This window comes from Drosophila busckii, unplaced genomic scaffold (assembly GCF_011750605.1).
Source record: "Drosophila busckii strain San Diego stock center, stock number 13000-0081.31 unplaced genomic scaffold, ASM1175060v1 chrUn_01, whole genome shotgun sequence".
NCBI lineage: Eukaryota > Metazoa > Arthropoda > Insecta > Diptera > Drosophilidae > Drosophila > Drosophila busckii.
Window position 1 is genome coordinate 107,275 of NW_022872717.1, and position 13,247 is coordinate 120,521.

A 13,247-nucleotide genomic window follows, 5' to 3' on the forward strand; every position below is an offset into this window, starting at 1 on the left:
TACAACATGATTTTGCGGCTATGCTGCCATTGTACATATATTTGTGTACAAAAATGTTTCACGCATAAACAAATCCCCCGGCATAAAAAAATAAAACAGAGATACAGCAAAAAGGAGGAAGCAACAATGTTCCTTTTAACCCCAAGTGCGTTTGATGTATATTAAGACCTATCCGATTCTGTACGGGTATTTTTTAAGCATTTATATTTATTTTTCTCCCTTTTATAAAACTTACAGCTTACCATTAAACCTTAGAACAATTTTAAAGTTTATTAACTTTTATAGCAACTTACTCAATTGGGTGACTAATTAATAGATCGCAGCAAACCAACGCTTGCACGCACATACACAACTAACCGATTATGCGTCAAGTCACGTTTTCGGTGCACTGCTTGATTGCAGGCTCAGCCAGCACCCGCTGCTGTGTACCATAATAGAAAATACAGACAGATAAACGAAAAAATAAACGTCAATCTGACAATTCTAGAATTTGTTCATGTCCCTTGAAAATCGTTTTGAAAATATAATTATAAGAAGCCATGTCGCACACGATAAGAAAAGGACAAACTGAGTCGACTGCGCCCAACCTGCATGCATTCTTGTTATACACTTTGACATTTTTATGAAAAATTGAAGAGTATTATGAAGTTGTGCAATTGTATTGTATGTAACAGGGTGAAGGAGGAAGTGTGGCAGACCCCATAACGTATGTATAGTTTTGATCAGCAAGGCATACTGAGTCGATATAGCCATATCTATCTGTCCGTCCGTGTGAACGTATGAGCCACTGCTTCAACCAAATTTTGTAATTAGGTGAGCCTTTACCAAAACCTAATCGCTATTATTATTTTTTTTATTTCTTCCTCGCTCCCGGGAATATCCAAAAAAGAAAAAACGATTTACGTTCACAATAAAAATCGGGAATAATCCTAAATAATAATAATAATCATGTTTTTATACCGATACCATTAATTTCACGCATTATAAACGTCGCAGTCGAAGCAGTCGACAGCACCGCTATTGACGCTACAGCGAGTGTATGTGTTTGTGAGTGTGTTTGCTCGTTTTTGTGCTTGCTGCGATGCCCTAATTAAAGTGTATATAAAAGTTGCTTGAGCCCAAATTTCATTCGTCCACTTGTCTTATATAATTTTACAAACGAACTTAGTTTTTTAGTAACTTGCTGTCTTATCTAATATAATATAACATATATACTATATATATATATGTACTTAACAAGCTCTCGCACTTATGTAAGTTTGCACTCAAAACGTCTAAAGGCTAACAGCATAAAGCCATAATGCAGGCCGAGGACCGGAAAGCGGCCCTTGCCCGTATAAGTACGCATCAAAAGCAAGTGAACCGAGACCAAGCACCTAAGCTAGAAAAGTATTTAAAAATAAGCATTCAGAAATGCTCACAATTGCTTGTGGTACATACATACATGAACATACGTATGACTTTCCCCTACGCATCCGCAGAAGGACTATGTCGACCGCATTGTGGTACAGGCACTAGATGCTTTACACACTCACATATACTTTCATTATTTACTTTATTTTGATATATATTTTTATTCACTTTGACATTTTTTTTATAATACTGGCATATAGGCATAAGTAGTCCTATAGTCCTATAGTAACTTTCTCTACCTTAAAGGACTTGTACATATCACTCGTGTGTCTCTCTGATATTTATTAATATAATATCAATGCATTAATTGTTAATTTCATTTCAGTTCTGTTTAATAATTACTTCAGTTCGTTTTAGTAATACATTGTCACAGATTCGGATATACCCAAGAAACACAAAAAAGTGTTAAATTGAATTAAATTGAAGTGTTATTTGAATTCTGAATTCTATAATATCTTTGCTGAACCTACAGAACAATGCGATTGAAGTACACATACATAACAGCTTACGTGCCTGCATGGTGCATCAACAAACGCACAGTGATAGATTATTGACTATTTCAGAAATTATTTGGTATGATATTTTCGATATCGAACATAATAAAGATTGCGTTCGTTTATTTATTGTGCTATTCGTAAATATTAAAGGCGTATTTGTTTTATAAAACTATCATGAAACAATAGAAAATCAAGAAATATAACAAGTATTGCATCGCTGAAAATTGACAAAATCTACCTCAAAATTGGAGATTTTAAACTCATATTAAACCGAGCTCTGTGTTACCTAAAATCATGTCGAATATTGGTTGGGTATAATTTAAGAAAGTTTCAAAATTCATTTCTGAAAAATTTACTTATTTTTAAAAAATAATTTGGCTTAAAGTGGATGTACTTACCGTATTCCGCCCACGTTTAATATAATTCGGTTCTCGCCATCCATGTTGCATGCAACAGTTGTGGCAAGAGCAGCTGCATGCCCGAAATGGTTTTACTCTGGCGCTTACTACAATGAGTTCTGTTAGAAGCTTGCATGTGTGACTTATCCTTCAACAGCTTCTGCAAATGCTGAGAAATCATATTCTGCGCAACCTACCAGAAAATGCGTTTTAATTACGTTCAATCGCCATAGCAACCGTTGAATACTAGAAACCACCGCTTCTGCTTGATATCCAGCTCAGCGGTTTTGGCTTACTTTGCATATCGACGAGAGCCTTTGACTGCAATGCGAATAGAGTAAAGCGGTTAAAGGCATTGCGAGTAACAAGCAATTCGAAAACGTAAATTTAATTAAAATCTAGGCTAATGTGCATGCTTGTTTGATTATAAATAAGTACAGCGCATGATAACCAATGTTGCCGCAGATTTGTTGCAAACAGAAGTATAGATCGGACAAATTAAAGTTGGGCGCTACCAACTTTTAGATTCACTTTGACTAGGACATCGCACCAATACACGCGTGCACTCATGAACATATACACACAAAACAGCGGACCGTCACAGCTCGTTTTCGCTGTAGCGTCAGCAATGACGACGCCGCTGCGTCGGCAGCGACGTTTGTTGAAAATTTAAATGTAAATAGTTCCTAAGTTATTTATCCGATAGTTCTGAAATTTTCACAATCGGTCGAAAACATGACTAGGCAATTTTGTGATTTATTATTTTATTATTTAAATAAAAGCGTAGTGTCTTGGATATAGGAGCACCTACATACCAGAAGAAACACGCACTCATACAGACGGACGGACGGACGGACATGGCTATACCGACTCGGCTCGTCGAGATGATCAAGAATATATATACTTTATGGGGTCTGCCACGCCTCCTTCTCCCTGTTATATACATACATTTGTAGAACTTCATGATACCCTTTTTCCATTTTTTACAAAAATGTCAAAGTGTATAAATTCGAATAGGACAAAAACTAGGAAAAATAGCCAAAGAGAAGTGGGCGCATTAAAGTTGAGCGCAACCAACATTTATATACACTTTGACTATGTCGCAGCAGACACACGCACGCACGCACATTCACACAAAACTACTAACGCGTCACAGTTCGTCTACATATGCTGTAGCGTCAGCAAAGACAACTCGCTGTCTGTGTATATTGAAAATTGAAATGTGAATAACACATATTTAGGAGATAAACGTCTGAAACTTTGATTAAAATAATATGAATAATATTTAATGTGCCTGGAATTTTCAGATTTGGAATATGCCAGAAAACCGGGAAATCTAAATTTTTCTGTCAATAAAAATTATTTTAACGGCAACCGATAGAAACATGAAATTTTCATAAAAAACCTATGTAAAATATTTGATAGGTTTGTCATACTCATATTTGAAAATGCCGTCAGGTGAACCGGATAAACTGAATTTTACTCTCAACAAAAATAACTTTAACGAACGTCAAGAAATAATTTAATATTTCTGGCTTTGTTGCCTTTGAGGCCCGTAAGGCCTCTTACCCGAATTACAATGTCAAGCGTTCTTTGCGTTGACAACATACAAATTAAATAACACATATTTTTATATAGTTTGACATTTTTATAAAAAATGGAAAAGGGTATAATGAAGTTGATAATAAACTTAGTCTAACATTGGCTTGGAGATAAAATGTTGCTGTAGCAACATGCTCTTTAAGCTACAGTAGATATATAAAAAAGAGAGGCAGGAAATTATTTTTAGAATGATTTTTATATATGTACAATTCATAATCTATTGGCCGACAGTTTGGGGGTTACAAATTTACTAAATTCAGCAGGCTGCTTTTTATGGCCTTTTGATTCCCCTTTGATTTTTTAGGAAAAGAAGAAAGCCGAAAAAAATCCAACACATATATGTGTGTGTATGTATGTGGTACACATATGCATGTGCCTGATTACTTGTATCAAAATGAAAAGCAAATGAAAAGAATGAATATTTGTAAGGGTATGAAATGAAAATTTGTAAGAAGGAGAGGAGGAGCATGTAAAATCTGATTTGGCAGCTGCGTTCACAGCGATAGCTTCATTTGTATAGGACAAACGAACTTGTAAAAGATTTGGCATTGATAGGGAGACATTTATTTTTTTTTCGATTTGGCTGACTTATAACAACATAGGAGCGCAGAAAATAGAAAACAGATACTACGAATTGACATGAGACAAATGAATGAGAAAATTATTGTCAACTTAAAAAATTTAATAATTTTATATATGGTATATAAATAAATTTTTTCCAAATAATAAGCAAACAGCTGATCTCCTTTGTATTATTCTAATGTCATAGATAATCAACACTTGGGTTTATTTTTACTTAAAGCGAATAGTTAATTTGTTAATAAATATTTAAATAATTTGTACCATAAAAGTACAACGAAAAGAGCACAGTGTATAATCATTAGGTACAGATAAATTCATAAAATGTTTTCGCTGCAAAATGTTACTCGCCATTGCGCAATTTTTATGATGGAACAGCAGCAAAAACGTTTGAAAATAGAGTATAATCAAACGTGCGGCTCTAGCCATTTTGCTGACTGTTCAACATTTTTTCTTGGCCACACTCCTGCCTCACTCCAAACACCTATTCAATATAGTGGGAAGATGGGCATGACGTGAAAGACATCTATCCCACACCGTCCTTGGTGTTAAATGCAAAATGTTGGTTAAGTGGGGCCTGTGGGAGGCAGGCAGCTCTGCTTTGCTGCTGGGAGTTAATCAAGTGGCTTGACTAAGGCACTTCGCCTCTCACCCTCTGTCTGGCTAGCGACTGTCTCATACACGCATTCTCATACTTGAACGATTGATATGAATAGCACTCAACAGTGGAGCAAATGCTTGAAGCGCGCAGTTGAGTCTGTCAGTTTGAAGCTCCAATAAGTGCGTCATCAATCTCAGTGGCGCTAATAGGCACAGACAACGAGGAACGGCATTGGGCGAATAAAGAGCGACGAGGGCTACCAGATAGCGCTTTGTCTTAGTCTAAGTGCGCTGCGCCTGTTAGTGGCACTTTTAGATGTCAGCATGGAGTCAATCAACTTCTCGTTGATGCGTTGAAGTGTGCTCGAATCTTCTCGATTTATTATCGCTTGGACCATTTGCAGTCCACAGCTTGCCAACACATCTGGTAAGCGTAACAGGTAACATAGCATTTAGAACAAGCAAAATGAAATTGCATCAAAGCAACGTCAAACACACGCCACATTAAGCTACATAACTATAAAGTCAATAAAAGGGAAGCCAAAGAGACAAGAGCAGTAGCGCAGTCAGTGTAAGAGGAAGATGCAAAAGCAAAGCACCACCAAATAACAACAAACTGACTGCAAACAATCCCAAATAAAGATAAATATCCAGCTGCGTGTGTGTGTCCAAATGGGCCGTGAGGTTGGACAGCAAATAAAGTTGAGCAGTTAGCGAATACGGAACAAAACTGATTGCACAGAAGTCAGGCCAAAAGTTTGAACGTACGCATAAAAGTCAATTGAGCACATTGAGCAATTCTTATATTAAGGGAAGAGTGCTTGGTGAGGAAAACAAATTTGTGTAGAATACTGAGACAGTATACAGCTGGTATCTCTGTAGGTCTGCAGCCATAAATAGAGTTGCGTTCCGCATTGTTTTTACTTCTACATAATTGTTGGCAAGGCTTGCGATGTCAGCTAAAATCCACACTCCGCAAGTGAGCGAAATAGCGCTCGGACTACTGCAAAATCAAAGCGCCATTGTCCAACTCAATGGTCGACATAGCCCCAAGCACACTCTGGGCGAGAGAAAGAGAGAGATGACAATCTCAGAGAAAAAAAAATTATTACACGATACTTTGTAAATTGAACTGGCAATTACAACTGACTTTGTTGTTCGCACGAAAAGCCAAACAAGCTGTCAACAATGTCGCATCATTTTTTCTGATTTAAGATAGATGATAGTACAGTTGAAAAATACGCCATTCTGCCTCTACAACTGGATGGAGTCTAAGCCGTTAAAGATACAGAACATAACAAATTTTGAAAGAAAATTTGTATTGAGAATGGCATTTAAGCTTCTTGTTTGTATCGTATTGTATCGATACAAGTAAAACAGTTTTCGTTTTATTCCCTTTTATTGCATTATAATTTATCACCTGCTTCAGAAATAAAATCGAATTAATCGGTGAAATATTGGAATATTAGGAGCTCATTAAAATCGCTTAAAAAAGCGACGTGGCGACGGCCAAAACATAGCAAAAGTTACATATGTGTGACTTTTTGTGGGGCCAAATTGTTTTTTTTGGATTTGCAAGGAAGGAGAAGGACATTTATTTTTAAACATATATGCGAATTGCTAAGGAAATAGGAGAACTAACATGCCAAAAAAAAATCTGATAAACTCTGAGTTCCCGAAGCTAATACAGACTTACGAACGGCCATAGCTTTATGGACTCAGTTTGTCTTGCTGCTCAAAAATATATATTCTTTATGGGGTCTGCGCAAATTCATAAAACCCTTTTCCTTACTACATAAAAATGTCCACACAATCCAGATGCTTATATACATTTTTACATTTTAAGGTCCATATCACTGAAAAACATCTATTTGTTATGTGTTCCCCCTTATGCTGTATAAGTTAAGTTTCTTTTTTATACACTTTGACCTTTTTGTAAAAAATGGAAAAGGGTATTATGAAGTTGTGCAAATGTGTGCAGCTTGTCTTGCTGATCAAGAATATATATACTTTATGGGTCTGCCACGCCTCCTTCTCCATTTCACATACATTTGCACAACCTTAAAATGCGCTCTTCAACATTTTTATAAAAATGTCATGTGTATAAAAACGTAATATTTTTTTATTTCAATTGTAACATTATATCCTTTGCTCAATATACGGAAGTAATATACATAAATCAGAAAACACTTTTCCATTCTATATAGACTCCAATCTTTGCTTTGTTTCCTCAGGCATTGCTGAAAATGTATCTATGTTTGAGCTGCTCACATAATAAGATGTGATTGACATTGAAACTGTCGAAAAATGATTTTACATATGTACATATATTATCCTAAGTAAATACATAAAGTTGTGGCAAACACCTTAGGTTATGCCTATAAATGATAGTGAGATCTGAAGATTGATAACCTATTACTGTTGATTTTACAATCACATTTTAACTAATAACTTCAAGTTACTATAAAGGTTGAGCCAAAATAAATTTACACCAAATGTAATGTTATAGTACACTTATGAATTGTACTGATCCTTCACTTATTAAATCAATTATTACAAAAAAAAAATCTATAAAAATAACAATAATAATAAATAATCTTTACATAACCTAATAAAATATTTAAATTAATTAACCCAGGACCTGACAAAACGTGTTGCCGTTTCCTTCTTATTAGATACTGTTACCTGAGTAACTTGTGTGTTTATTTATTATTATTCGATCAATATAAAATCAAAAATATATATTTAAATAATATGATTATGGGCATTTTATATATCACAAGTGAAATTTGATATCTTAAAAGCTATGCCTGCCTTTAGTACAATAACTTTCATGATTTATAGCAGATCAATATGGTTATGTCCAAAATTATTAAACTGCCTCCACATGATTAAAATTAGATTCAGACTTTTATCTTTTGGTCTCCATGAAACCCTTTCCTTTCTAGGGAAATTCCAGATTGTTCAGATATTTGTCGCTTGCTCTTCGTGAAAGCCATTTTTACTGACAGGATTCCCCGTATTCTCCGGAAATTCAAAAATTTGCTTCTTGAACCAGCTATCACCCGTCATTATATTTATCTCCCGTCAGTCAGAAAAAATATAATACAATATAATAAATATATGTATATTAAGAACATTAATACATTATTCAGAGTATTTTTATGCATTTAATTTGGTGAACGGGACCAACTGAGCACTGACCTCTGAAAAGTAGGCAGCATGTCAGTTTACTAACAAAGTGAAAACAGTCACTTCCACTGCTGATCCTTGAAGCTAACTCAAACTGAGTTTTGAATTATGCAAAACACGATCGAAATTTTCTAACCTCTGCGCTTAATCCACAAAAACATTTCAATACGCGTCAGGGCCTTGCACCATATTGCATTCGCATTAAAAATATGGCTGGCTCTGTATTCTTGCATTTTTTTCAAAAATGTTTAAACATTTAAAATGATCAAACTTAAGAATAGCAACAGCTTTACCTAAAACTTATATATTTCTTTTACAATCGCAAAGTTTCTTCCAATTGTTGCTATTAATTTTCACAAGCCAATATAAACGATTGTAGAAAACTTAACTTTAAAATTTTCTGAATACAAAGAAATTAATATTACGAAAATTCGACCCCATTGTCCTTAATTGCATGAGAAAATAATATACTAAAGTCAAGTATCTCAACTGACAAAAAAAAGAAAAATTCTATCAATAATACTAAGCAAAATAATCTTTAGTATTTCAAATTTCACGAACTGTTCCAGGTTTTAATTTATAAAAAAATAAATAAATAAATAAATTTAAAACATACATTATTAAAACTAACTTGCAATTTTCGTAGGGTGTCGGAATAATAAGCATCGAGACATTAATTTATTCAATACATAGTATGCAATGGAGTACCTGTAACCAATGCACTCACAGTCACTAAACTTGGGCTTGCAAATATTAAGCCCCTTTCATTTGAGCCGATGTCTTTGGAATTGTCGAGTGTGCAGTATACTTACTTTATTAGTGTTAGTTTGATACACCTAATTTATATGGAATTAATAAGTATAAAAATACTTTACGTATCTAAACTACGTTTTTTCAACGTGGACTTTATAAAAATAGAGAAAATGACTCTTCGCAATAATGACAAGAAAAAACGTAACTTAAAATTTTTGCCAGTTACTTTGCATTTATCAACATAAGTATTTATACTACGTTTGCTGTTCTAGATAATCCAGATAGCGACACTTGAGCAAGCTCATGCATTTCATTGTATATACGAGGTTAAGGCCAGCCTATAAATTAATTTTTTGTAGGTACTTTTTACTTATCCTCCAAAGAAAAATAAAAGCTGCCCGCTTTGTGTTCGGTTGTAAAGTTCAAGTCGCGCCATACGGTAATCTGAACATTTGTAGTCTATGCCTTAATTCTTGTTGGTGAGTATTGCCGGCAATGTCGGTGCCACGTTTGTCTTTACGTGCATCATTAAGCGGGCAAAGACAGCACTCTAATTGCATTGCTTTGCATTGTAGAGACGCGTCGAAAGCTTTTAATTGTCGCGAGTCCATGATGCTGTTTTATCCAGCAACCCCTACAGCTGTCAACTGCTCATTTAAGTGTCGTTGACTAAGAGAGTTAAAACTTGTAAGGAAAGAAAGCAGACGGTTTGTGCCCAAACAGCTTAGGCCTCGACATGCCGTGCTGCCATTTTTGTAGCTAGTCATAGCACGGGCACGCTTCGCTCATAAAAACTTTCATAGCTCTGATAAATGCTTAAGAGCTTGGCTACAAAGTGCTAGCGCCATTAGTACTCTAGAGTCGACACTTTCGGCTTTGTTGCGTTTATGGCGTTGCATAAAAACAAACTAAACTTGACAACAGTATTAACTTTTTGTAATACAGGCATCCATGTTCCCATCAAATCTCCAGAGTAAAGCGAACCCTTCTAAGCAACATAAATTAAACCTATATCCTCAAAATCCTTGGGGAAGCCCACATGTGGTCTGTCTAGTTCACCAAACTAGCAAACTAACTTTTTTCATTAAATCCTAAAATTACCCCCGGTTTTTGCGCATTAAAAAGTAGGCCCGCTGTTAAGCTGCTCAGTTTTGCCCTTAATTTAACAAATAATAATTGTTTAAAAACATTTAATTTTTTAGGAACGATATATATATATATATTTTATAGAAACGATACCAAGCTCATATACACCCAATTAATTTTATAATTTCCGACCATTTTTGACATATGGACCTATCGAAAATTTTTACATTTTGGTAGCTTACCATTTTAAAATTTTTTAAAAACAAGCAGTTTTCTTTAATTTTTTGATTTTTTAAATTTTAATAACTTTTAAAAACTTTTTAAAATTTATAGAGTTTTGAATTTTAACTACTAACTGCTAATGAGTGAAAAGGTTTCCAGAAGTTTCCAGCGGCATTTTCCAAATCCAAATAATTTTAGTAAAAATTCCAAAGTTTTTTTTTTGGAAGAAAAATGAGTTTTCCCGGAAATTTGTAAATTTGCTAATATTGTTTTTAGAGATTTCGATAATTTGAACTACTAGCTGCTAATGGGTAAAAAAGTTTCCCGAAGTTTCCAGCGGCATGTTCCAAATTCAAATGATTTTAGTGAAAATTCACTAAGATATTTTTAATAGAATATTGGTGAAATTTTCAGTTCTGTAGCTCTTATGTGCTCGGTTGTAATCGAAACAAACTCCTTGACTACATACGCAATGACATTTGCATGCGGCTTTGTATTCGTAACTCTGCTCGCTAATTATTTGATATCCCGTGAAGCCTCGTGCAATACCTTAATTCATATGCTTCTGATAACTTATTCCCGTATTCTATTTTGAGAGATACATCAAGCCTGATTGTGAAGGACGTTAGGACTGACGCAAAATGCTACGTACAGCTGGGTAACCTTACTTTATAGTTCCCTAGGCGATTAACACAAGCAACAAAGCCACAAAAACAAAAGCGGAATGAAAAGGGACTGAATTAAAGACGTCCGAAAATAATGGCTTACTCTAGAAGAGTTGCAAAGCTTAGTCTAAGCAAAAAATGTACACTAATCAGAGTTACCTCAACAAATGTGACACGCTTTAATCCTTTTGCCTTTGGTTAACTTTATTTTGACAATATATACAGCACTTAAGTACACTTATGAAAATCTCTTGAATAATTTTCTGGTCACCATTAAGCACACTCACACATTTACATATACATATTTAGATATATATATGAATTAATACATATGTATGTATTTACTTGTAGATACACCTTTAAAAGGAGTACCTGTAAACCGTCCTGCACACTGACGCTACCAACTGGGGCGTCAACAATTCCACGCACTTCGCGATGAGCTGCTGTCAATTACCGGACGAAAGACGCTCATTGGCCTATTAACACTTTTAGCTTTTATTTTCACGTTCCCGATGGCCCTTTTGGCTTTCGCTGTAATCAGTCCGTTGGTGTCCTTAAAGCGTTGAATTTGATACTGCCTCACGCACGTCTTAAAGCGAACTAAACGCAGCACGTAGCCTGCCAAAAGGACAAACCGTAACGTCATTCGTTCCGTACAGTTACCCGAACAACGGATGCTGCAACATAAAGTTGCTGAATGTGAGCGAGAGATTGAGAGTAAAAAGCTTTTTGCCTGTGTGTTGATGCGTGTGTGGTGAATATCAATACACTGACAAAATAATATTTTATATAAGTACTAAGCAAATTTATATGAATGTGTATATGCATATATCTGAATATATTAAATTAATGAATTGTGTTTTCATATAAAAACCATTCCCTTTTTCTTTTTTCATTAAAATGTCAAATGCACGTTAAAATTTTGACATATGGTGCAAGCTGACATTTTTAAATTGGAGAAAAATTAGTTTAAATATCATTTGTATTTTATATGATACCAATAGGTATAGGGCATGACTATGGTATTGCAGTTAACGCACGCAACCTCTCAAAAACAATATCTAAGCATCACAGAACGTTTTCGCGGTAGCATCAACAGCGAAGCTAGTCAGCTGCGTCGGCAACGAAGTCTGCATAGCGCGTTAGCAAGCGCTCTTAATGTGAATACTTCCGAAGTTATTTATACAATCGTTTTGAAATCTTCGACATCGGTCGAGAATGTGATAAATCTTGAATGGAATTTACTTGAATTCTTACTTATTTTATTTCGTTAAATATTGTGGGCGTAAATTGTTTTTTCGCTTTTCAACCTGTTTTTCCCGATTGCTCTAGCACTCTCTCGGTTTTTGTTTCACATACAGATACTTAATGGGCTCTTCCACGCCTCTTTCTATAAAAATGTCAAAGTGTGTAACACCCCAAGGAACATTCCCGCCATTAAAAATAACAATCAATTTTGATAATTTATTGAAAATGTGCTGCACATTTCATTAACAGAAAAAGTATGTTGGGCGTAACTAACTTTTATATACACTTTAACTAGGACTTCGCAGAAAACAGACTCACACCCACATACATACACACAAAACAACTCGTATTCGCTGTAGCTCCTATATTGAAAATTTAAATGTGAGCAACACCTGAGTTATTTATCTAATCGTTTTGAATCGAAAACATGACACAGCAAGATTTTTTTATTTATTTCAGATTTTTCCGTTATGTATTACGGGTGTAACTCGTTTTTATTTTTCAAATTGCGGAGGAGGGGGAAATAATAAGACAGACAAACAAATACACGGAAAGCCGGACATAGCTATATCGACTCAGTTTTTCTTGCTAATCAAGAATATATAGACTTTATGGGATCTGCTCTGCCTCCTTCTAACAGTATCATACGTTTGTACAACTTAATTTTCAGCTTTTGCCATTTTATATAAAATATGTAAAAGCTTATAAAAATTATAAAACACAAAATTTACTTCTAAATAAATCATATTGGTTTCTTAATTGTTGCTTATTTTCCACATATTTACAGAAAAACACAACAAACTTTGAATATTTTCATTTATATTTTGAAATACAATAACGGTCTCTACCGTGTGTATAATTTGATTTTCATCCCTAGGTTATGCAAATTGCTCTCTCTATTATTGTAAATTAAGTTTTTTTTTTTAACAAATTTTGTGATCTGCGTAAGCTAATGTACATACACACATATTATGTATGTATGTCAATCCAAC

The 13,247-nt window shown here is 34.6% G+C and overlaps 1 protein-coding gene across 5 annotated transcripts in view; it reads right to left on the minus strand.

The window, feature by feature from the left end:
* LOC108600028 (potassium voltage-gated channel protein Shaw) overlaps nt 1–11,245 on the minus strand; it is a 35,455-nt gene extending 24,210 nt beyond the window's left edge. For 3 of the 5 annotated variants that reach the window (XR_004458946.1, XM_017987348.2, XM_017987349.2), the window contains exons 1-2: nt 11,167–11,245; nt 2,309–2,629 (exon numbers count right to left, since the gene is read on the minus strand). Coding sequence is in view for 2 of the 5 variants with exons in the window: in XM_017987348.2 (XP_017842837.1) it covers nt 2,309–2,352 (44 nt within the window). In the remaining 3 variants the exon portion in view is untranslated. The remainder of the gene's footprint in view (nt 1–2,308; nt 2,630–11,166) is intronic. The other 2 variants (XR_001915173.2, XR_001915174.2) reach the window with 2 other exon arrangements.
* Nucleotides 11,246–13,247: the final 2,002 nt, after the last annotated feature.